At 37.6% G+C, this 26,889-nt stretch overlaps 1 protein-coding gene across 1 annotated transcript; it reads right to left on the minus strand.

The window, feature by feature from the left end:
* Positions 1 to 1,137: 1,137 nt before the first annotated feature.
* On the minus strand, positions 1,138 to 26,526 carry LOC110458549 (pheromone-regulated protein PRM7-like). The gene is made up of 10 exons (XM_021510301.1): positions 26,260 to 26,526; positions 19,107 to 19,242; positions 18,535 to 18,656; positions 17,517 to 17,601; positions 11,880 to 12,022; positions 10,647 to 10,734; positions 9,732 to 9,931; positions 7,484 to 8,317; positions 6,533 to 6,745; positions 1,138 to 5,246 (listed from the first exon to the last, which is right to left on the minus strand). Exons 1-10 carry the CDS (start codon positions 26,333 to 26,335, stop codon positions 5,170 to 5,172), a joined length of 1,974 nt encoding a protein of 657 aa, XP_021365976.1. The 5' UTR covers positions 26,336 to 26,526; the 3' UTR covers positions 1,138 to 5,169.
* Between the last annotated feature and the right edge of the window lie 363 nt (positions 26,527 to 26,889).

Consider the following 26,889-nt stretch of genomic DNA (forward strand, 5'->3'; position numbering starts at 1 on the left):
TCTCCTGCTATCCGACACGTAGATATAAAGCTACAAAGTATCGAAGGTCTCCAGCTATCCGACACGTAGATATAAAGCTACAAAGTATCGAAGGTCTCCTGCTATCCGACACGTAGATAGTGTTATCTAAATCTTATCTATGATATAAAGCTACAAAGTATCGAAGGTCTCCTGCTATCCGACACGTAGATAGTGTTATCTAAATCTTATCTATGATATAAAGCTACAAAGTATCGAAGGTCTCCTGCTATCCGACACGTAGATAGTGTTATCTAAATCTTATCTATGATATAAAGCTACAAAGTATCGAAGGTCTCCTGCTATCCGACACGTAGATAGTGTTATCTAAATCTTATCTATGATATAAAGCTACAAAGTATCGAAGGTCTCCTGCTATCCGACACGTAGATAGTGTTATCTAAATCTTATCTATGATATAAAGCTACAAAGTATCGAAGGTCTCCTGCTATCCGACACGTAGATAGTGTTATCTAAATCTTATCTATGATATAAAGCTACAAAGTATCGAAGGTCTCCTGCTATCCGACACGTAGATAGTGTTATCTAAATCTTATCTATGATATAAAGCTACAAAGTATCGAAGGTCTCCTGCTATCCGACACGTAGATAGTGTTATCTAAATCTTATCCATGATATAAAGCTACAAAGTATCGAAGGTCTCCCGCTATCCGACACGTAGATAGTGTTATCTAAATCTTATCTATGAAATAAAGCTACAAAGTATCGAAGGTCTCCTGCTATCCGTCACGTAGATAGTGGTATCTAAATATTATCTATGATATAAAGCTACAAAGTATCGAAGGTCTCCTGCTATCCGACACGTAAATAGTGTTATCTAAATCTTATCTATAATATTAAGCTACAAAGTATCGAAGGTCTCCTGCTATCCGTCACGTAGATATAAAGCTACAAAGTAGCGAACCTCTCCTGCTATCCGACACGTAGATATAAAGCTACAAAGTATCGAAGGTCTTCTGCTATCCGACACGTAGATAGTGATATCTAAATCTTATCTATGATATATAAAGCTACAAAGTATCGAACGTCTCCTGCTATCCGTCAAAATGCTAATTATAAAACTGTAATGGATGCTGTGGCAACATAACCAGAAATCAAAAGAACACCAAAGACAATATTTTATTTCTTTAAACCGATGTCTAAATTATACTCAACGTACTATCAACATATTAACTACATATGGTTGTACAAATAGAGGGATCTGTATGCACCAACTTACACTCTCTGCTTAGTAAAGACGAGGTTTCGTTGTGAAACTCATTCCGATTCGAACGAAGACATGCTTATCACAATTCTGTATTACAATCTTTCCTATGTGGAGTTTGAACAACTTCAAAGATCTGTATAACACCATACGTCATACCAAATAGAAAATAAACCAAACAAAGGCGAACGACGATAACTATATATGGTTGTGAATCTTTTTGACTGTTTTTGAAGAAATACGACAAAGATGAACTATACTGAGATGAAATCATGAGAATGATTGAATTTCTGGTCGACAATATCTCTGTTGAGTTCGGAGACAAGAAGTTTTAGCAGACTGTTGGAATTTACATCCGGACTAAGTGTGTCCTTCTCTTGGCTGACCTACTTTTGTTTCCTCACATAACTTATCGGGACGGGAAAGACTTTAAGTTCACTTTCAGATCGATCGCTGTTGTGTTTATTTTACGCAACAGCAGCCTTATTGACCACATCGATCGTCTATACCCTACTGAAATTAAAATCGATGATATTAAAAACTCTTCTACTATATCAAACGCTTACCTTGATCTTAACCTACAACATGACCACCTGGGACGGCTTACTACAAAGCTATATAATAAGCGTGTCGATTGCAATTTTCGTGTATCACACCTTTCCTTTCTTTATAATAAATATGTCTGCAACCCACCTAAGGTGTAAACATGTCGCAGATGACTTGATATTCACGGGTTTGCATGCTTTCCGGGATAGAGTTAAATGCCGACGGATCAACCTAAGCACAGTGTGTCCGGAGATGCAGGTTGGTAAGGATTATAGGCATTCTTTATGTTCGTTTTTATGTTCGTCTTTATGTTCAAGTTGGAAACCTTTTTTCTTCTTTTAACAGTATGTTTATTGACACTGTTTATCATATGCATGTCGTTTTAACAGCTCCGGTTCTCTCATAAACGTGAGTTATCTTGGAGTTGACGTAAATTTACATCTCGGGTATTGCTGATCAATAAAAAAAAACCCGCTTACCACCCTGGAGCACATGGTTTACTCATTTTGTTTTTGTAAGTTCCGAAGTGTCTCTATGCAAGTCTTTCCTCTGTTCATATTTTGACATACTTTTATCCATTTCGACTTCGAAGTCTGTTTTGTTTTCACCACGGTATTTTTTTATTGACGTTTTCTACCTAAAGCATTCGACATCTATCACAGAAATCGTAATAGTTTGGGCAATACTTAAATATCCAGCCAACTGCTACTTGTTAACACAGAAGTTGGGAGAAACAAGCAAGTTGCAAGTTACTGTGAAGGAAGGGAAAGTTCAAGATTTGGAAATCGAAATCATCACACTTATCAGGTAGTTATGTACATAAAGTAAGCCGTCCGTGTTGTCAATAACTAGTGAACAGTTATCTAGACTACACCAGCACCGTGGAACATAGTTTTGACTGTTCCCATGTCAGCCATAAAACAATTATATACTGTTGTTCCTCACGCTACTGAGCTGAGGATAAAATGGAGAACAACTGTCCGTTTCCGCTATAGTCTTGTAGGTTATAGGTTGATATGGGTATTAGGTCGATATATGTAGGATATCGAAATGACCATATGATTACCTCTAATCATATTACTACTTGATATGTTAAAACCACGCCAGGTTACCAGGTAAATGATACTTTTTGTAATAAGTAAAAAACAAAACAAACAAACAATATATTGTAAAAATGATTGTTATGTTAATGATCAAACGTAATGTACGTTTCACAAAATAAGTTGTCATGAATTTCCTGTTAATTATGATATAGTTATCACCCATTCAATTAAATAAATTCCTCCCAACTGCAAATTTTCGGAGATCGTTAGTCAGTGGACTGACTGAAAGTTCATTTGGGCATTCTGTTAAAACATATTTGTTGATGTAGAATCTGCGTTATAAATGAAATTTAATTTATTTTTATTGTTATGAGTAAGATAGTTCATATTATATGTGTTGAATATATTGGCACACTAGAAATTTAGAGAATGTCCACCTTGTTTGACGGAAAAGCTGAAAAGTTGACGGTCGTTAAAATGTCCTTCTCCGTCTATAGTTATCCATCCAGCGAAATAGATAAAACCATTCCATACCGTCAACACATGAATACACAATCAGTTCTCAAATACAACAACGGAGTCAATGTGACACAAAAACACAACTAAAGATATGAACCTCTACGAAAGAGGAAACTAGGGCCCGTATTCATGAAACCGTTCTCGTGCTCAAGAATTGATTCTTTACTCAAACCATCTTCCTTGTAACTATTTAAATCATGTGTCACAGTCAAAAGTGAAATGTAAATAATAAACGGAATTCTGCTTGAAGTTTCCCCGAAATTCTTCCAAAATATTCGCAAAAGATTATCTTTATTAATTCATTACCGGAACAAGACACTGGGCTTGAACACAGAATCTGTGTTTGAGCACAAACACATGAATACGGGCCCAGAAGATTGGGAATGGTCCCCGCAAGCAAAGTTGGACACCCAGCATGTCTGTCTGTCACATCCGAGTTAGCATTGAGGGCACTTGAATATATAAGTATTCGTAAACCTGATTATCACAATTGAATATAATTGTTTCTTCATAAATATCCGTTCATAATAATGTCTATATCACTTTTCAAATGATTGTCGATTGGTGAGGTGGTCATCCTCCAACATCTTCACCCACGCAGTTAGGCCGAAATGTTCACTCTATGAGTGAAAATGAGTGTCTACAGATAAAAACAAACGATTTCCAATGAATGATACAAAGAAACGCAAGGAGATGTGTACGGGTAAAATGATGACATATTTACGTTGATTTTTGATGAACGGTGTATAGTTACTGTTTATTATTTTCTTTAGTCACATGTCATTTTAGTTCCATTAACAATATCTATATTCCTCATTGTCGTATTGTAGGCTATTTTGTAACTAAATCCATCGGACAAAGTTGTATAATTAGTTATACTATCTTCATAGTGAATACCCAAACATCATCGGTCTCCTTTTTATGTCTAGCGTGTACTAGATGTGTAGTACAAAGTTATTGTAAACGATCTATGAATGCAGTAAATAACACAAACATTGAATATGATTGGTGTTGGTGTAATGTGTAAACATTGTAACTATAGTACAAAGTTATATGTACAAAGTTGTATGTAAACAATGTAACTATAGTATATAGTTGTATGTAAACAATGTAACTATAGTACAAAGTTGTATGTAAACAATGTAACTGTTGTACACTGTCGTATGAAAACCATGTAACTGTACATGTTGTAGAACGTTTTGTTATACATATGAACATAATATATGTATGATAAACCTACCAGTGTTAAGGCGGTGGAGATCACCTGGTATCTACCTCATCAAATTCTACTCGTTTCTCCTGATTAGGTATTTGCTTGTTAAGTTACCAACGTGATTTAATTTAAAATATTGCACATTCTATTTAATTTATCAATCAGTATACAAACCATCTTTAAAAATAAGGTCATACAAATTTTCGATAATATAAATTATCAACATGATATCAATTAAAAACAATATGTATCAATCATTACAACCATTCATCCATAAAATATCGTTCATCCTCTTCTCTAGACTGGCTCCCAGCCCGTAAGATTTTTTGAAGAATTTCGCTGTATTTTACTACTATCCTATCTCCCCCTAATTTAGAATATAGGCCCGGAGTCAAATTACAAACCTTATCCACATTTGACCAGTCTCTAGAATCAGACATCCAAGTGATCAACATTTTTAGCGTTAAAATTATTTTCTTAATTATTCCATATTCTAGAGACGGTTGCCAGTCTAATACTTCTCATATATTCAACCATTCAATCATCATTCACAGCAGATATTCAATTAATACTCCTATCGCACCCGAAAAGTAAACAAGACTTGGTCACGTGAGGAAGTAGGCTGAAAGAGTCACTAGAATATACAGCAATGTCGCTCTGGGGTGGAGTTTTGTACAGCCACCTGTAACATAAAACCAAAGTTAGTCACTAGGTGTCGCGCTGGGCTGGAGAATTGTACCGCCACCTGTAACATAAAACCATAGTTAGTCACTAGGTGCCGCGCTGGGCTGGAGAAGTGTACAGCCAACTGTAATATAAAACCAAAGTTAGTCACTAGGTGTCGCTCTGGGCAGGAGTATTGTACAGCCGCCTGTGATATAAAAACAAAGTTGGTCACTAGGTGTCGCTCTGGTCTAGAGTATTGTACCGCCACCTGTAATATAAAACCAAAGAAGATCACTAGGTGTCGCTCTGATCTGGAGTATTGTACAGCCAACTGTAATATAAAACCAAAGTTGGTCACTAGGTGTCGCTCTGGTCTGGATTATTGTACCGCCACCTGTAATATAAAACCAAAGCAGGTCACTAGGTGTCGCTCTGGTCTGGAGTATGATATAGACACCTGTAATATAAAACCAAAGTTGGTCACTAGGTGTCGCTCTAGTCTGGAGTATTGTACCGAGACCTGTAATATAAAACCAAAGTAAGGCACTAGGTGTCGCTCTGGTCTGGAGTTTTGTATAGCCACTTGTAACATAATGCCACAGTTAGTCACCTGGGCCCACTTTTATAAAACATCTCAAAGTTAAGGAAAATCTCAAGCAGTGTATTCTCTATGGGAAATCTTAGACTTGAGGAAATCTCAAGAGTTGAGATGTTTTATACAAGTCGGCCTAGGTGTCACTCAGGGCTGGATTATTGTATAGTAATCTGTAACATGATACTGGATAGTAACGGAATACAACTATCTTAATTATTTATTTAATCATTCAATAATGAGTTTTAAAATGTGTTTTAAAATAGTCACTAGGTGATTATTGTAGAATTTCACTAAATACTAAAAATATTATATATGAAATAAAACAAAATCTCGAATGATCGTTATGAATTAATAGTGAATATGATCATTTTAGTAGGCATGTGTGTAACAACACCACCTTAAATGAAACAACGAATGAGGGTCATGCCACAAAAATCACACACAAACAGAAACATGCAAATGGGCTGATATCTCGGAATGTTACAATACCCTGTGTACTGTCGGCAAGACAACTTCTCAGTGCGAAAATTGAGCCCGGTATATTTAGCTTTGTCAAATATTCAGCTAGTGTTCAATTAATAGAAAACAAGCTTTTACGCTTTCATATCCTGCGAGCCTTTTGCCGAATTGACATACAAGTCTGTGGAGTCTGACACATTGTAAGTGCACAAGGATATGATAATGCTCTTATTTTATGTTTTTCTTACCATTGATAGTGCCGTCATTGCGTTGTCCCTTATTTAAAGTTGAGTCTGATGTTGATGTACTCGCTAATTTAGGTGACTTCGATGTCAATGACGTCACTGATAACGATGGACGTGTCGATTTATCGAACGATGTATCAGTTACTGATTCGGTTCTGGAAGATGTGCGAGTTGTCTCCCTTTTTATGGTGGTGGGTTCAGCTACTGGATCTAATGCTAAAATAATGATAACAACCGAAGAAATGTAAATACTTTAATCTGTAATAAGTGATGATTTTACATTCGTAATATGCCTTTAAATCTGTGTATAAATGTATCTATAGAAGTTTCGAACAAGTATAATTGTCTTTTTTAAAGCAGGACGCATACTGAGATTACTAGGTTAGACACCACTTATGAGGTAGGGGACATTTTAGCCCTTTATGTCAGAAGAATCAGCTGTTTCGCCTATTATCTAGACGTGACATATTCCGTCCCTAATTGGTTAGTCGTGTCACATGACGTCATATCGTGCAGTCCTGATATACCATTAGATGACGTCGTAATTCGTGTATTAACAAACAAACATTTGGTGTTAACAGCTTCTGGAGAGAAGACACATCACGTAGTTTGTATGTATATACACGTACGATATAATTACAGTTTGTTTATGGAATAACAAACTTACGTCTCATTTCTACTTTATTTATTACAAATACAAAAGCTTTTTCATCACATATAGCCCAATAAATAATTTACCATAGCACGCGACAGATATGCGTTAATGAACGATAACATAACACCATTATGACAAAGTGAAATACCTTGATGATATTTACTGCAAAAAGTGTCGTACAGAATTTCGATGTTTGAAAAATCGTTTGGTTACAGGTAGTTGAAGGTGCAAGGTGTTATATTAATACAAACTATATGTGTTGGTACATTGAAGACACATTCAAGTTACAATGCAATCACCTTTAACTGATGTTGTATCTTTCCCATCCACCGCCATTGATACCCGTGCAGTAACACGCAGAGGTATATTCGTGGTGTGCTTCTGTCTGTCAACAGACTCCGGGTTGATAGATACCGGCTCTGGGTCAGTTTTGTCTGATCGGGAGGGGAACTGTTCTCTGGTTTGTGTTGCTATTTCGTGTAACAAATCCGTGTCTGTCGGGATAAACGAGGCGGTTGTAAATTCATCCCCTGTCGTTCCACTTTCTTCTGTACTGAACGGTCGCCTTGGTGACAGAACAGTTGTCACTTCTTGTTGCTCTGCGACCCTGTTACTACTCGTAACCATAACAGCGTCATCTTCGTTGCCACCATTAGTTGATGATATCTTGGTTACGCCTATGGTAGACATGCGGCTTGAATTAGTAGAATCGTCGGAAATGACAAAATCTGTGTTTGCGAGAGGGTCCATTTTTATCCCTATCCTCTTTTTGACAGTGACTATGGTAACATCTATAGCAGTAACAATATCAGTTAAACTAGAGCGCCCTCTATCGCGGGAGGTACTGTTCGTTTGGGTAGATGTAGGTAGTACGGAGGTGTCTTCTGTTCTATCCGTCGGGTCGAGTAGCTGTGTAACTATTTCAACCGTCGGTTCGAGTGGCTGTGTAACTATTTCAACCGTCGGTTCGAGTGGCTGTGTGACTATTTCAGTAGTATCCGTCGGGTCGAGATGCTGTGTGACTATTTTAGTAGTATCCGACGGGACGAGTGACTTTGTGACTATTTCAGTAGTATCCGCCGGGTCGAGTACATCCGGCTGTGTGGTGTACGATGTCTTCACTGTAATGCTGACTGGAAACGTAATTTGGCCAGTCGATATATTGTAAATGACGGTGACGTTTGATTTTGTTTACAGTATATAAAACAAACTACCATGCTTTTGTATATATACTTGCAAAAATACTGATTAGCGCCATCATGCTAATAGGAGCAAAGCGAACAAATTAAATTGGAACACAATACTACCATTTTTTTTGGAGGATTTATAGTGCAAGCTACAATATTGAAAAAAGGGGCAGATATGTAAATCATGAATATGAATTAAGATACATTATAATATTTTTGAAAATACAATAAAAAAATACTTTTGCCAAATATAAACCGCGTGAATGTTATCGTCAGAGTTAAGTATGTGGTACACACTTGTGGGATGTCAAGTACTCGGTAACCTTGTAAGTATGTATACTATGTAACTACATTGACTTCACGCCTATCACACATTCTTTACACGCGTGTTACAGTGGTGAGGAGAGACATTACCAGCAACGTATCAAAATCATACAGGACCCACTTGTGTGTGTGTGTGTATGACACCAGGTAACATGGAGGTCACGCAAAGTCTTGTTTTTTTCTGTTCTACACTGCGATATCGTTGAGAGTTGTAAATTGTAAAAATGACCATTTCCTTAAGAGGTGTACACTGTAAAAATGACAATGTCTTTAAAAGTTGTACACTGTATTTATGAAATATTTAATGAGAATTTACTGCATTATCTTTTTCAATGCATAACCGACATTAAAAAGAAGCCATTGAAAACGATTATTTTGTATATATTAAACCCATAGTGTTAAGTTGGTTTGGTTTGGTTTAGTATTGTTTAACGTTTATCAACAGCTATGGTCATTTAAGGACAGCCTCCCCTGTGTGCAAGATGCATGCGTGTAGTGTATGCGTGTGTTTTGGGGGGGGNTATACTGACAACGGGCGAACCAATCGTCCCACCCCTAAATTGCTGAGCGTTAAGCATGAGTAGAAACTACCATTTTTACAGACTCTAGTATGTCTCGGCCAGGGGACAGAGCCCAAAGCCTTCCTCACAGGGGCGAACGCTCAACGACAATGTAGAGGCCAAAAATGAGGCATTGTCAAGGGAGACATTAGGAAGAAGAAAGTTGTTTTAGTGATAAGTAATCAGATTGTAAGTATTTCCAAATATTTGCGGAATAACTTAACGTCATAAAAGTTTTCTTCTGTTATGATCTCACGTTATGCGAGGCGCGATGTGAAAGATCAAAATGATAAAAAAGATATACATATGCAGAGGAAATGTAAATATACATGTACATGCACCATGTAGCCGCCATGCAGAAACTCACAGTCCATCCACTTCTCAATCGATCATAGAGCGAGAGTCTCGGTGAGATATGCTGTAACATGCCTTTCTCGTCTAAGTTCGATACATTTACATAATACAGGTTTACTCACTGGAAGGTGCTGGTGACCTCACTGATGACGTCATCTTTATATTTTGTGTTGTTACTATAGTTGTCGTTTCTGCAGTGTCTGTTGTTAGCGGAACTGTTACATCTATACCAGTAAGACTTTCCTCGTAAAAGGGTACCATTTTGAGAGCGTCGGAACACGTGGCCTTTTTTGAAATGCATTCTTTCAAAGTATCAGTGCCTCTGGAAATGAAACGATAATGAAAAACAAAATTTATAGCAACAATTGAAAACAATTGATATCATTGTTTTTGAGACAACGACGTTTCGGTACAATTTTATAACAGAGATGCTTATGTAAGCATAAAAATAGCAAAACATTGTATTGTATGTGTGGAGTAAGTTTTTGCAGACAGAAGGATTTGTTTTTAAAATAAGTTTTGTAAATAAAAGGATGTTGTGCAGGCAGGATGCTATTGTATATGTGAAATTTTGTGCGGACAGAAAATTATTGCATATGTTGAAAATTTTGTGCGGGCAGACAATTATTGTATATGTTGAAAATGTTGTGCGGGCAGAAAATTATTGTATATGTTGAAAATGTTGTGCGGGCAGAAAATTATTGCATATGTTGAAAATGTTGTGCAGGCAGAAAATTATTGTATATATTGAAAATGTTGTGCGGGCAGAATATTTTTGTATATGTTGAAAATGTTGTGCGGGCAGAAAACTATTGTATATGTTGAAAATGTTGTGCGGGCAGAAGGCTTTTACATACATGGAATAAGTTTTGTAGACAGAAGATTATCATATACCTGGTATTGACAAAAGGCTATTGTAAGTCCGGATTAAACGGTATACTATTCAGACAAGTGTAGACAGATAGGTTGTTTTTGAGAAAATCATGTTCATTAACAAACAATATAAGTAACCTGAAGGTAACCAATAAAGTTGTTACCTTTCTGAATAGTCCCTGGTCTCGTTCCATGTACGTAGACAGGAAGTCACAGCCGTTACCGACTCGTCTATGTCGGAACAACCTTTGGCTGCGTTGAGGAAAAATAATATACAATGTTTTATTGAAATATCCGTATAAATATCCTCGATGACAATCTTACCTACAACGCAGGTATAAATGCAGTGGAAAAGGAATTCTTCGTGAATCTATTATTTTGTTATATATTAACTTTCTTATAATGATGTTAGTTATGAATGTCCTTTCAAAGATAATTTTAATCTGTTCTTGAACGAATAGTATATTGCTTCCTTACTGTGACTGATCCTTATTTAACTGTTTTAATAACTTTTCCTGTCTTCGTTTTTTCATCTCATTCTGATGTAATTGATCCTAAAGCTAGATAATCATCCATGGCTTATTCAAATGATAGTTATACAGTTGTCCGTTTCTCCAAATCGTGTCTAGGATGAGTTAATTAAGCAAAAGAGTTTGAACGCCAAATTCAGATAGTGTCATATAGGACGGCAATACTTAGGAAAAATGATATATAGCTCATTAATAGAGCCACAGATGGGTATATACATAGAACCAACAAGAACACTGCATAAATCTCTAAGACCTTTTTCTTTTTTCTTTCTTTCTTTCAAAATGCTGAAAAAACCGGTTGTGAAAATATCAATATTTTAAAGAGTAAATAAACACATAATGAAACGGGGATATAGCGCTTCTCGAGATACTTTTGACGACACTGGAAACAAACAACTGTAAAGTCGCCATCCAGACCTTTATTTCTTACTGCAGAATAAGAGTGTCTGACTGTAGAACATGATCACCGCGTCTTAGACCGTAGGTGACCTACACAATGATTTGTAAGGGGACAAAATGGTGGGTTCTGTAACGTCTGTTGAGAGTAACGCTCATCCTTCCAGGACACCGGCTCCGTTTTTTCATTATGTACCGCGTCCGTTCTTTTTTATAATGTATTTCCTTTTGAAGTTTCTGCTCGATCCTTGTAGTCTAGTATCGTTTTATGTTGACTCCGACATCCTTGGTATCGTTTATAATCTATGATATAGTTTATTCTATTAGTATTTTTGGTTTGCATATTTACATGGCATAGATAAGATATGTTCAGTTGTCTCCCTTTGCAGAACGAAAACCTGTATTTTTTATCTACATCCAGAATATCTTTGACCTTTCTTCTCGTTCCGGAAAATTATTTTAAACACCTACCTGTCATGCAGACACCGTCACCAAATTTTCGCGCGTCCTGGTCGTACACTGTGTCCAGGATAAAGGCTCTCGTCTCGTCACCAAATGAACACGTGATGTTTATTAGACTGGAATCAAGACACTCCATACTCTCTATGTAAGACCTGAAAGTAGCAAAACATGTATAAAGAGAATTATTCTCTATAATTGGTGATGATAACGAAGCTGCATGTTATGGATGATTATCATGTTATAGATGATTATCATGTTATAGATGATTATAGTGTTATAGATGATTATCATGTTATAGGTGATTATCATGTTATAGGTTATTATCATGTTATAGATGATTATCATGTTATAGGTTATTATCATGTTATAGATGATTATCATGTTATAGGTGATTATCATGTTAAAGATGATTATCGTGTTATAGATGATTATCATTTTATAGATGATTATCATGTTATAGATGACTATCGTGTTATAGATGATTATCGTGTTAAAGGTGATTATCGTGTTATAGATTATTATCATGTTATAGATGATTATCATGTGATAGATGATTATCATGTTATAGATGATTATAGTGTTATAGATGATTATCATGTTATAGATGTTTATCGTGTTATAGATGATTATCGTGTTTTAGATGATTATCGTGTTATAGATGATTTTTGTGTTATAGGTGATTATCGTGTTATAGATAATCATCGTGTTATAGGGGATTATCGTGTTATAGATGATTATCATTTTATAGATGATTATCATGTTATAGATGTTTATCGTGTTATAGATGATTATCATGTGATAGATGATTATCATGTTATAGATGATTGTCATGTTATAGATGATTATCGTGTTATAGAGGATTATCATGTTATAGATGATTATCATGTGATAGATGATTATCATGTTATAGATGATTGTCATGTTATAGATGATTATCGTGTTATAGATGTTTATCGTGTTATAGATGATTATCGTGTTAAAGGTGATTATCGTGTTATAGATTATTATCATGTTATAGATGATTATCATGGTATAGATGATTATCGTGTTATAGATGATTTTTGTGTTATAGGTGATTATCGTGTTATAGGTGGTTATCGTGTTATAGATGATTATCGTGTTATTTGTGATTATCGTGTTATAGATTATTATCATGTTATAGATGATTATCATGGTATAGATGATTATCGTGTTATAGATGATTTTTGTGTTATAGGTGATTATCGTGTTATAGGTGATTATCTTGTTATAGGTGATTATCGTGTTATAGATTATTATCATGTTATAGATGATTATCATGTGATAGATGATTATCGTGTTATAGATGATTCTCATGTTACAGATGATTATCATGTTATTGATGATTATCGTGTTATAGATGATTATCGTGTTTTAGATGATTATCGTGTTATAGATGATTATCAAGTTATAGGTGATTATCGTGTTATAGATAATCATCGTGTTATAGGGGATTATCGTGTTATAGATTATTATCATGTTATAGATGATTATCATGTGATAGATGATTATCGTGTTATAGATGATTATCGTGTTTTAGATGATTATCGTGTTATAGATGATTCTCGTGTTATAGGTGATTATCGTGTTATGGGTGATTATCGTGTTATAGATGATTATCATGTTATGGATGATTATCATGTTATAGATGATTATAGTGTTATAGATGATTATCATGTTATAGGTTATTATCATGTTATAGATGATTATCATGGTATAGATGATTATCGTGTTATAGATGATTTTTGTGTTATAGGTGATTATCGTGTTATAGGTGATTATCGTGTTATAGATGATTATCGTGTTTTAGATGATTATCGTGTTATAGATGATCATCCCGATAACAAACATGAAGTATAGGCTTTGATTTATGATAACAAAGACGCGAGGTATAAATGGTAATCCACGGTTATGCAGACCTGTTCATAATTTGGTATCCATGGTAACGATGACACGTGTTAAAGATAATTATCACCGAAAAGAAACACACGTGCCGGTGGGGAATTTTTTTTATTCGTGATAACAAAAACGCAGTGTATACTTTTGTATATGTTGTTATCCAAGAAAACGAAGACGCGTATTATAGACATCTGTCCATGGTAAGGAAGACACGTGGTATAGACAGCTGTCCATGGTAAGGAAGACACGTGATATAGATAGCTGTCCATGTAAAGGAAGACACGTGGTATAGACAGCTGTCGTTGGTAAAGAAGACACGTAGTATAGACATCTGTCCATGGTAAGGAAGACACGTGGTATAGACAGCTGTTCATGGTAAGGAAGACATGTGGTATAGACAGCTGTCCATGGTAATGAAGACACGTGGTATAGACAACTGTTCATGGTAAGGAAGACACGTGGTATAGACAGCTGTCCATGGTAAGGACAACGCGTGGTATAGACAGATGTCCATGGTAAGAAAGACACGTGGTATAGACAGTTGTCCATGTTAAGGAAGATACCTGGTATAGACAGTTGTCCGTGGTAAGGAAAATGCGTGGTATATACAGCCGTTCATGGTAATGAAGACACGTGGTATAGACAGCTGTCCATGGTAATGAAGACACGTGGTATAGACAGCTGTCTGTGGTAAGGAAGACACGTGGTATAGACAGCTTTGCATGTCAAGAAAGACACCTGGTATAGACATCTGTTCATGGTAAGGAAGACACGTGGTATAGACAGATGTCCATGGTAAGGACAACGCGTGGTATAGACAGATGTCCATGGTAAGGAAGACACCTGGTATAGACAGATGTCCATGGTAATGAAGACACGTGGTATAGGCAGCTGTCTGTGGGAAGGAAGACACGTGGTATAGACAGCTTTGAATGTCAAGAAAGACACCTGGTATAGACATCTGTTCATGGTAAGCAAGACACGTGGTATAGACAGATGTCCATGGTAAGGAAGACACCTGGTATAGACAGATGTCCATGGTAAGGAAGACACGTAGTATAGACAGCTGTCCATGGTAAGGAAAACACGTGGTATAGACAGCTTTCCATGGTAAGAAAGACACCTGGTATAGACATCTGTCCATGGTAAGGAAGACATGTGGTATAGACAGCTGTCCATGGTAAGGAAAACACGTGGTATAGACAGCTCTCCATAGTAAGGAAGACACGTGGTATAGACAGCTGTCCATGGTAAGGACAACGCGTGGTATAGACAGCTGTCCATGGTAAGGAAGACACCTGGTATAGACAGATGTCCATGGTAATGAAGACACGTGGTATAGACAGCTTTCCTTGGTAAGGAAGACACGTGGTATAGACAGCTCTCCATAGTAAGGAAGACACGTGGTATAGACAGCTCTCCATGGTAAGGACAACGCGTGGTATAGACAGCTGTCCATGGTAAGGACAACGCGTGGTATAGGCAGATGTCCATGGTAATGAAGACACGTGATATAGACAGCTTTCCATGGTAAGGAAGACATGCGGTATAGACAGCTGTTCATGGTAAGGAAGACACGTGGTATATACAGCTGTCCATGGTAAGGAAGACACCTGATATAGACAGATGTCCATGTTAAGGAAAATACTTGGTATAGACAGTTGTCCGTGGTAAGAAAGACGCGTGGTATATACAGCCGTCCATGGTAGTGAAGACACGTGGTATAGAGAGATGTCCATGGTAATGAAGACACGTGGTATAGACAGCTTTCCATGGTAAGAAAGACACCTGGTATAGACATCTGTCCATGGTAAGGAAGACACGTGGTATATACAGCTGTCCATGGTAAGGAAGACACCTGATATAGACAGATGTCCATGTTAAGGAAGATACTTGGTATAGACAGTTGTCCGTGGTAAGAAAGACGCGTGGTATATACAGCCGTCCATGGTAGTGAAGACACGTGGTATAGAGAGATGTCCATGGTAATGAAGACACGTGGTATAGACAGCTTTCCATGGTAAGAAAGACACCTGGTATAGACATCTGTCCATGGTAAGGAAGACACGTGGTATATACAGCTGTCCATGGTAAGGAAGACACCTGATATAGACAGATGTCCATGTTAAGGAAGATACTTGGTATAGACAGTTGTCCGTGGTAAGAAAGACGCGTGGTATATACAGCCGTCCATGGTAATGAAGACACGTGGTATAGACAGCTGTCCATAGTAATGAAGACACGTGATATAGACAGCTTTCCATGGTAAGAAAGACACCTGGTATAGACATCTGTCCATGGTAAGGAAGACATGTGGTATAGACAGCTGTCCATGGTAAGGAAAACACGTGGTATAGACAGCTCTCCATAGTAAGGAAGACACGTGGTATAAACAGCTGTCCATGGTAGGGAAGACACCTGATATAGACAGATGTCCATGTTAAGGAAGACACCTTGTATAGACAGCTGCCCATGGTAAGGAAGACGCGGGGTATAGACAGCCGTCCATGGTAATGAAGACACGTGATATAGACAGTTGTGCGTGGTAAGAAGACACGTGGTATAGACAGCTGTCCATGGTAATGAAGACACGTGGTATAGACAGCCGTCCATGGTAAGGAAGACATGTGGTATAGACAGCTGACCATGGTAATGAAGACACGTGATATAGACAGCTGTCCATGGTAATGAAGACACGTGGTATAGACAGCTGTCCATGGTAATGAAGACACGTGGTATAGACAGCCGTCCATAGTATGGAAGACATGTGGTATAGACAGATGTCCATGGTAAGGAAGACACGTGATATAGACAGCTGTCCATGGTAAGGAAGACACGTGGTATAGACAGCCGTTCATGGTAAGGAAGACACTCGGTATAGACAGATGTCCATGGTAAGGAAGGCACGTGGTATAGACAGCTGTCCATGGTAAGGAAGACGCTCGGTATAGACAGATGTCCATGGTAAGGAAGACACCTGATATAGACAGCTGTCCATAGTAAGGAAGACATGTGGTATAGACAGCTGTCCATGGTAAGGAAGACACTCGGTATAGACAGATGTCCATGGTAAGGAAGACACGTGGTATAGACAGCTGTCCATGGTAAGGAAGACATGTGGTATAGACAGCCGTCCATAGTAAGGAAGACATGTGGTATAGACAGCTGTTCATGGTAAGGAAGACACCTGGTATAGACAGATGTCCATGGTAAGGAAGACACCTGATATAGACAGCTGTCCATAGTAAGGAAGACATGTGGTATAGACAGCTGTCCATGGTAAGGAAGACACCTGGTATAGACAGCTGTCCATGGTAAGGAAGACACCTGGTATAGACAGCTGTCCATGGTAATGAAGACACGTGATATAGACAGCTCTCCATAGTAAGGAAGACATGTGGTATAGACAGCTGTTCATGGTAAGGAAGACACCTGGTATAGACAGATGTCCATGGTAAGGAAGACACCTGATATAGACAGCTGTCCATGGTAATGAAGACACGTGATATAGACAGCTGTCCATAGTAAGGAAGACACGTGGTATAGACAGCTGTCCATGGTAAGGACAAAGCGTGGTATAGACAGCTCTCCATAGTAAGGACGACACGTGGTATAGACATCTGTCCATGGTAAGGAAGACATGTGGTATAGACAGCTTTCCATGGTAAGAAAGACACGTTGTAGAGATTGTTATCCATGATAACGAAGACAACAGCAGGTTTTACTTACCTGCAGTATGCGTTTTTGTCCGTGCTTAAATCCACATACGCCACATCTTTCTCACAATTTATCATAGGACCGAATATAGGGCAAGCTGGAATAGAAATAAATAACGTTTAACTGTATATATGTTTGATAAAGAAACGATAGGTTATTATAGATGTGTAGATAAATACACTTACGCCATGAATTATCAGTCTTAATACTTGATACATTTAAGCATCCAAAAACGGTCTTATTATTTGAAAGACTAAATAAACGTGTGATTCTCAATATCATCTTATATCTGTTTTGCTAGTCTTGTTTGATTAATACAGGTACGAGTATGTGTCTCGGTGACGTAGGCCTAAACTGTACTAAACGAGTATATTTCAGTAACGTAGACCTTACCCGTTATACAGTGTTCCTTTAATATATACTGTTTCACAGACCCTGGTACAGGTTTTTGCTCTGTGACGTAAGTGTGTGTCCCTGTGACGTTAATATGTGTCTCTGTGACGTAGGCTCTACATGTATTATTTTAATGCTTTATATTGTAATTCAGACCCTGGCCTATGTGACGTATACATGACTTGTACCACAGGACTCCTTTATCCTATAATACAGAATCTGTTACAGGTATATAATTATGTCTCTGTGACGTACGTATATTGTATGTGTCGTAAGTGTATAGTTTGTGTCGTCAGTTTATAGTCTGTGACATAAGTATGAGTCTTTGTGATGTATACTTTACCTGTAATATAGGAATCCTTTATATTGTAATACAGAACCTGTTACAGGTATACATGTCTCTGTGACGTAAGTATATTGTATGTGACGTAAGTATACAGTCTGTGACGTAAGTATATAGTCTGTGAGGTAGGTATGTCTTTATGTGACGTATACTTTACCTTTACCACAGGACTCCTTTATCCTATTATACAGAATCTGTTACAGGTATATATTTCTCTGTGACGTAAGTATACAGTCTGTGACCTAAGTATATAGTTTGTGACGTAGCTATGTATCTATGAGGTGTATACTTTACCTGTACCACAGGACTCCTTAATATTGCTATACAGAACTAAGTACGGGATCGTGTCTTTAAAAGTTAGTTGACAGTCTTTTTTGGCCTTTTCGTGACACGCCGGTAAGGTTTGGGTAAGATTGCTACAATTACAGAAATTAATTTAATTAGTTAACAAAAATCGTGCTCTACCATACCATGTGAACTTTTGATAGATGTACAGATGTAATAACATGTTACGTGACACAAGAAACTTATTTGAAGTCGCATACATATTAACATTGAACATTAACTCTTTAGAGCTATTATTGCGATATATAGATAACCCATTGTGCCACGTGAGAAGATTGATATATGTGGTAAGTGTTAGAACAGGTGTTAATACCATAATGAAGTCATGTTATCATCAACGCCTTGAAATGGAAGTTATACTTCAATGTCTTGAAATAGCTAACTCTAGCAATCATGTCCAAAGTCTATGTGTTATCAGTTGAAAAGCCTCGTGAAACAAGTTTACAGACATTTCGTCGATGTTACTGATAATCAGAGAAATATCTATTGTACATTGTTATACGTGGGTAATGCTTCCTTACATGCATGTGCTGATCATCTGTCTGGTTCCAACACGAAAACTGATGGTCTCATTCGTCGCTCTAAGTTCGTCCGTACACGCCGCCATCTCCTGACAGTCACGGCTGACGGAGTAAACACACACCAGGGACACAAGCACTGTTGACAGGTAAATGTAATAATTAGATTAAAAATATACTCACTAGAACATTGTTATGGTTTGTTGTTTCGACAAAAAGATAGACATTAGAACTGATATTTGTGTACACCTCATTGAATCGTCTATTGTTTCAGCGGTGAAATTGTTTCCGAAAACAGTAACTGTTCCGGAAATAAAGGTTTCCCCTGATATCGAGGTGGTGCCCAACCTGGTCGAATCCAAGGGAGAAGAAGCTTAATGACACTGTGAACTCAAATCACAGCAGACACTGAAATATCCTAGTTGGAATTTAACCAAAAACAATGCCAACGTCATAATGACGATGACCGCAAAATGTCTTCAGTAACATCATGTGTGCAAGTGGTTTCTTGGTCAACAGGACACATTTAAACAAGAAATCGCGTACTGAGAACAGGCTCCATGAAGATACATTAACTATGACACAAAGAACTCTTGGTGAGAGAGCGAAGGTGTCACAAGAGAGTTCGAGGAAAGGCAAGATAACGAGCCTAACAAAGCCACATTGGCCATGATGATTAGTAGTAAGGTGACCATTATTGTCATACTGTAGGTAAATATCATATAGTCTCGTAGTGAGGTGTCAATTAACGTATTGTCATTCTGTATGTAAACGTTTTGAGAGTATTGTAGTGAGGTGACCATTATTGTCATGTTATATTGATTTCGGTAGTGAGTTGACCATTATTGTTATACTGTAGGTAAATGTCATAGAGTTCGGTAGTGAGTGACCATTATTGTCATGTTATATTGAGTTCGGTAGTGAGTTGACCATTATTGTTATACTGTAGGTAAATGTCATAGAGTTCGGTAGTGAGTGACCATTATTGTCATACTGTAGGGAAATGTCATAGAGTGATAATTAATTAATGTCACGCGGTAGGAAAATGTTTTAGAGTTCGGTTTACGAAGCTCCTCTCCTTCGGTTAGGATGTCGATCATTTGCTGGAATTTTCTTCTATAAAATACGAACAAAAAATACCTCTCGGACAAAACTGAACTCAAAATCGACAGGTCATATATAAACATGGGATAATGAAAACAAACATAACTTATCAATCCTCACAAAACTGGGGGCGATACCAGATGTTCCGGAAGGGATAACGTTTCCTTTCCCACAAGTAACACTCGTCGTCTCTAATCCAGGGTTATATATAGGTCATTAACAAAATAGGGCACAATAAAGTATATAATGATGATCTCATAGGTATGAATTAGGTCATAATGACCTTAAAATTTCGTCAGCATAATTTGCAGTCTTTTAGGTAGACAACCCGGTGTAATTAGTGTTTTGGTCATCCAAACCCATCTCTATAGAACATTCTGATACGTCGAACAATCAGATGGTTACATGGGACATAGACCAGAATAAACGCCTTATCAACAAAACTTCAAGCAGCGTTTCTTTACCGAAAACAGCGATTGAGATGTGCTGGTTTACGCGGTTGACATATTGTGATATATTTGATATCCTATAAAGTGACTTTCGAACATCAGCAATGAAATACTGATATCACTATTAATGTATAAAGTGCAAATAGCTATGTCCGTGCCAACTAAATAATTCATGTGTATACGCACATCCACTCGACCTTAGAACGCATGAGTAATGGTATATATAAGTACTATGTATTGAAATATATTATTTGAAAACAGTTTATATTTACTGTGGTATATACATGTACAATATTATTGTCATACTTTTTAAAAATTGTTTTTTTTCCCTTTTTGGAGTGGTATATGCAAGAACGTTTGTTTTCAATGTTATGATTACACATTTATCATTACCTTTGTACATATTATACATTGACTATGTATGGTAATATTTTTTTTATTACGTTCTATTTTTAACCTGTTACTATATTGTAATGTTTACCATAGTCTGTGTTTACTATAGTATCAGGTGTAATTTATATTTAATACACTTTATTTGATCGTTTTATATACATGTACTTGTACAATACATTGTAATACAATGCACGTGAGTACAGTAACGGGGTACTGTGGAGTGTATGTCTAGTGTTTATCAACATCATCCAAGCCAGTTAACGTATGCTAATGTGTTGTTAATGATCAAACGTCTTCAGTGTATACAGACAACCTATGATAACAGTATAACACCAATCATCTGTATGGCATCATCACTATGTATGCAAACCGTGCTACACCGGAATAATGATGTCCGGAGTTATACTAACAGTCTTCGTTTCCTATGGTTAGTCTAGACTTTCTTAAAGATTTCAGCTCACTTCCGTCTTAAAAACGGCCAACTTTTAAGTCATGTTCGCCATAATTGATATCGCTGGTGACTGATAAATCTTGTTTTCTGAGATGAAACTCATTCATCCCTGAGGACACAATTGAACTCCTCCAATTCAAAGGTTGGGATAGGTCATTATGATATTTCAGGGGTGAATGAGTTAATTGGAGACGTTATGACGCGTGCTACATTTGGTACAGACCAATCTAATGCATTACCTTCCCTGAGTACCTAGTGTCACCTTGGCGTTTATATCTTTGTGTCACCACTGTTACTGTAGTGTTAGGTTTGTATTACTCTCCCTGAGTACCTAGTGTCACCTTGGCGTTTATATCTTTGTATCACCACTGTTACTGTAGTGTTAGGTTTGTATTACCCTCCCTGAGTACCTAGTGTCACCTTGGCGTTTATATCTTTGTATCACCTCTGTTACTGTAGTGTTAGGTTTGTATTACCCTCCCTGAGTACCTAGTGTCACCTTGGCGTTTATATCTTTGTATCACCACTGTTACTGTAGTGTTAGGTTTGTATTACCCTCCCTGAGTACCTAGTGTCACCTTGGCGTTTATATCTTTGTATCACCACTGTTACTGTAGTGTTAGGTTTGTATTACCCTCCCTGAGTACCTAGTGTCACCTTGGCGTTTATATCTTTGTATCACCACTGTTACTGTAGTGTTAGGTTTGTATTACCCTCCCTGAGTACCTAGTGTCACCTTGGCGTTTATATCTTTGTATCACCACTGTTACTGTAGTGTTAGGTTTGTATTACCCTCCCTGAGTACCTAGTGTCACCTTGGCGTTTATATCTTTGTATCACCACTGTTACTGTAGTGTTAGGTTTGTATTACCCTCCCTGAGTACCTAGTGTCACCTTGGCGTTTATATCTTTGTATCACCACTGTTACTGTAGTGTTAGGTTTGTATTACCCTCCCTGAGTACCTAGTGTCACCTTGGCGTTTATATCTTTGTATCACCACTGTTACTGTAGTGTTAGGTTTGTATTACCCTCCCTGAGTACCTAGTGTCACCTTGGCGTTTATATCTTTGTATCACCACTGTTACTGTAGTGTTAGGTTTGTATTACCCTCCCTGAGTACCTAGTGTCACCTTGGCGTTTATATCTTTGTATCACCACTGTTACTGTAGTGTTAGGTTTGTATTACCCTCCCTGAGTACCTAGTGTCACCTTGGCGTTTATATCTTTGTATCACCACTGTTACTGTAGTGTTAGGTTTGTATTACCCTCCCTGAGTACCTAGTGTCACCTTGGCGTTTATATCTTTGTATCACCACTGTTACTGTAGTGTTAGGTTTGTATTACCCTCCCTGAGTACCTAGTGTCACCTTGGCGTTTATATCTTTGTATCACCACTGTTACTGTAGTGTTAGGTTTGTATTACCCTCCCTGAGTACCTAGTGTCACCTTGGCGTTTATATCTTTGTATCACCACTGTTACTGTAGTGTTAGGTTTGTATTACCCTCCCTGAGTACCTAGTGTCACCTTGGCGTTTATATCTTTGTATCACCACTGTTACTGTAGTGTTAGGTTTGTATTACCCTCCCTGAGTACCTAGTGTCACCTTGGCGTTTATATCTTTGTATCACCACTGTTACTGTAGTGTTAGGTTTGTATTACCCTCCCTGAGTACCTAGTGTCACCTTGGCGTTTATATCTTTGTATCACCACTGTTACTGTAGTGTTAGGTTTGTATTACCCTCCCTGAGTACCTAGTGTCACCTTGGCGTTTATATCTTTGTATCACCACTGTTACTGTAGTGTTAGGTTTGTATTACCCTCCCTGAGTACCTAGTGTCACCTTGGCGTTTATATCTTTGTATCACCACTGTTACTGTAGTGTTAGGTTTGTATTACCCTCCCTGAGTACCTAGTGTCACCTTGGCGTTTATATCTTTGTATCACCACTGTTACTGTAGTGTTAGGTTTGTATTACCCTCCCTGAGTACCTAGTGTCACCTTGGCGTTTATATCTTTGTATCACCACTGTTACTGTAGTGTTAGGTTTGTATTACCCTCCCTGAGTACCTAGTGTCACCTTGGCGTTTATATCTTTGTATCACCACTGTTACTGTAGTGTTAGGTTTGTATTACCCTCCCTGAGTACCTAGTGTCACCTTGGCGTTTATATCTTTGTATCACCACTGTTACTGTAGTGTTAGGTTTGTATTACCCTCCCTGAGTACCTAGTGTCACCTTGGCGTTTATATCTTTGTATCACCACTGTTACTGTAGTGTTAGGTTTGTATTACCCTCCCTGAGTACCTAGTGTCACCTTGGCGTTTATATCTTTGTATCACCACTGTTACTGTAGTGTTAGGTTTGTATTACCCTCCCTGAGTACCTAGTGTCACCTTGGCGTTTATATCTTTGTATCACCACTGTTACTGTAGTGTTAGGTTTGTATTACCCTCCCTGAGTACCTAGTGTCACCTTGGCGTTTATATCTTTGTATCACCACTGTTACTGTAGTGTTAGGTTTGTATTACCCTCCCTGAGTACCTAGTGTCACCTTGGCGTTTATATCTTTGTATCACCACTGTTACTGTAGTGTTAGGTTTGTATTACCCTCCCTGAGTACCTAGTGTCACCTTGGCGTTTATATCTTTGTATCACCACTGTTACTGTAGTGTTAGGTTTGTATTACCCTCCCTGAGTACCTAGTGTCACCTTGGCGTTTATATCTTTGTATCACCACTGTTACTGTAGTGTTAGGTTTGTATTACCCTCCCTGAGTACCTAGTGTCACCTTGGCGTTTATATCTTTGTATCACCACTGTTACTGTAGTGTTAGGTTTGTATTACCCTCCCTGAGTACCTAGTGTCACCTTGGCGTTTATATTTTTGTATCACCACTGTTACTGTAGTGTTAGGTTTGTATTACCCTCCCTGAGTACCTAGTGTCACCTTGGCGTTTATATCTTTGTGTCACCACTGTTTCTGTAGTGTTAGATTTGTATTACCCTCCCTGAGTACCTAGTGTCCCCTTGGCGTTTATATCTTTGTGTCACCACTGTTTCTGTAGTGTTAAGTTTGTGCCGATTTTATACATTTAGGTTAACGCTACAGTTCATTTTTTCCCGTTTTAAGTTTATTAAGGCTTTTTGATTTTGTAGGAAATACCAATAATATTGCTTTGATTAGGAAGCCATTATGTGACATCACACTTCTTGCATGGAACAAGAATTGGTAATGTTTATAAATGGAAGAGAGGTTTTGAAGTCATTGTACTTTAAGATTTGTCAAATTAGAAATTTATCAAAATTATTTATCTTATATGTTTTAAAGCACATATTCCTCAAAATAACTAAGAAATTTCTCCTAGAACTTTTAAATATTAGATAATGTTTAAAGTTATTTCTAAAATTAAGTGCATCGTTAACACTGGAGAATCAATACTGTCAGGAATTGTTGTATATTGAAAAGTTGCAGATTTGAGTAATCATATTGAGAGCAATAATGGTTAGTTATCTGTATAGATAAATACCAAGTCAGGTGGTATATTGTAAATGGGTGTATTAATTCCTATCGTTAACCAGGTGTTAAACAGACAGACATGGATGTTCCTGAGATGATTGTACCGATGCTGTAGGCAGTGGCTAGTAACGGTGATGTATGTACCCTTTGAGGTTTCCTGTATTAACAGAAACGAGTCTGTTTAGGATTCAATATAATCCGACAAGCGGTGGGCCTAACATAACATTCCGCATAGGGATTATATATTGTCATAAAGCTCTCTACATAAATCAGAGCATGCTGTTCTATTGTACTTGTGGATCTCAAGAATATGTTCCGTCTTGTCGAGTAGCAGACATATCTCCAACAGCAGCTACATCTGATGTAATCAGGACTGAAGTAGGCCAGACTGTCAACATTATGTCCACGACAGTAAATATACCTCTCTGAGATCGAGATCCTCCAACACCATTAGCCTCAGTGTAAAGATGGCTTCTCTCACCTACTGGCATTCACGTTACTGCGTCGCGTCCCTCACTAATTAATTGTTACTGGAATCACGGATAAGCTTACACTATTACACATTCATCACTCCCCTTTGGTTTGATACAAAGCGAAGTCTGTGAGTGAGATGGGAACAATCCGACTTGGTTGTAGAATGGAAACCTCATTTGCCAAAAAGCCTTGGAAGCGATAGTAGTATTAATGGAAGGTGCTGTGATTACATCTGCTACGGCGTAACAAAGGACTATACTTTTACAATCGATATCTCTGACATGGATTTTACTGCTTGTCGTGGCACCACCATACAATACTGTTTTATAATTCAGTTTGATATTAAAATCCCACAGTCAATGACAAGTCGTCCTCGTATAGCCGCATTGTTGTTGTATTTCAGTGATTGTTGTAAAATGGATCATTCAATATGTATCTGATGCTGGTAATATTTTTGTCTATCATCATTTTTTACTTTAATTTATTATGTGTTTTGTAACTCATGTATACGTGTACCCTTTTTACCCACTGTAGACCCTTTATCGGTAATACAGTATAATGTATCTTATATATATTATAATATCGTCAATAATTCACGTGACTTTCATTTCGTCTACATACACTTTCCTTGTTACATGTAGGTATTGTTCTGCGTAAGAACGGTATCAAAATCAATCGATTGTTAAATTTACTCAAATATTCGGCTAATGACAGACAAGATCCATTGTCGGTAGGAGCTAGTCCATAATTATCTATAGAGTACATACCTGACAACAATGTCCAAACCGTACGCCCTTGTGCTGTCATTGCTGCCCGTGTGTATTTCTCCGTTATTTCCAACATGTGTAAGATGCTTCTTTCTGTGATGATAGTCCTCGTCTTAGTGAAGTCTCCTGGTCCGTAGTGGACGTGTGTTGTACAATGCACACGTGAGAGAGACGATGCCCGTGCGCCGGGTGACTAAACATCCGTCCATTGTGTCCCGGAGGTGGGATACACATGGTATCAGCCTCAGAGTGCGGGCCTGTGCGAGGATCAGCCAGACACGGCGGAGTGGGCGTTTCCTACGCTACGTATGATAATGAGAAGTGATGACAAGGACTGAAAATTACATTTTATTTGTAGGACGGATACTTTCATGAAATCAGCTATTGAACACTTTTGACATGCACTATTTTATTAAAAACAAATAGGAATTTATCGTTACCAAATAAGGTGTTATTACATTAACTATCCCTCAGTGAAAATATAACTCTTCTCTTCTGTTTGTTGTTGGGTTAGGAAAATATATACTAAGTCATTGTTAGGCATGTAAACAATACAACATATATCTATACGAGTGTTTTAGTACGCCCCTAGTAAAGGTTACTTTCACCTCTTTAGAGATTCATCCTCTA

This window comes from Mizuhopecten yessoensis, unplaced genomic scaffold, assembly GCF_002113885.1.
Source record: "Mizuhopecten yessoensis strain PY_sf001 unplaced genomic scaffold, ASM211388v2 scaffold9651, whole genome shotgun sequence".
Classification (NCBI taxonomy): Eukaryota; Metazoa; Mollusca; class Bivalvia; order Pectinida; family Pectinidae; genus Mizuhopecten; species Mizuhopecten yessoensis.

Bases quoted from the DNA above. Each gene is read 5' to 3' on its own strand.
- LOC110458549 (XM_021510301.1), bottom strand. From the start codon at position 26,335: ATGTTGGAAATAACGGAGAAATACACACGGGCAGCAATGACAGCACAA. The intron at 17,602-18,534 runs GTAAAGTATACA...TTTCTATTCCAG, and splicing joins TAAGGAGTCCTGTGGTACAG to CTTGCCCTATATTCGGTCCT. The intron at 10,735-11,879 runs GTAGGTGTTTAA...TCCTCAACGCAG, and splicing joins TGACGGTGTCTGCATGACAG to CCAAAGGTTGTTCCGACATA.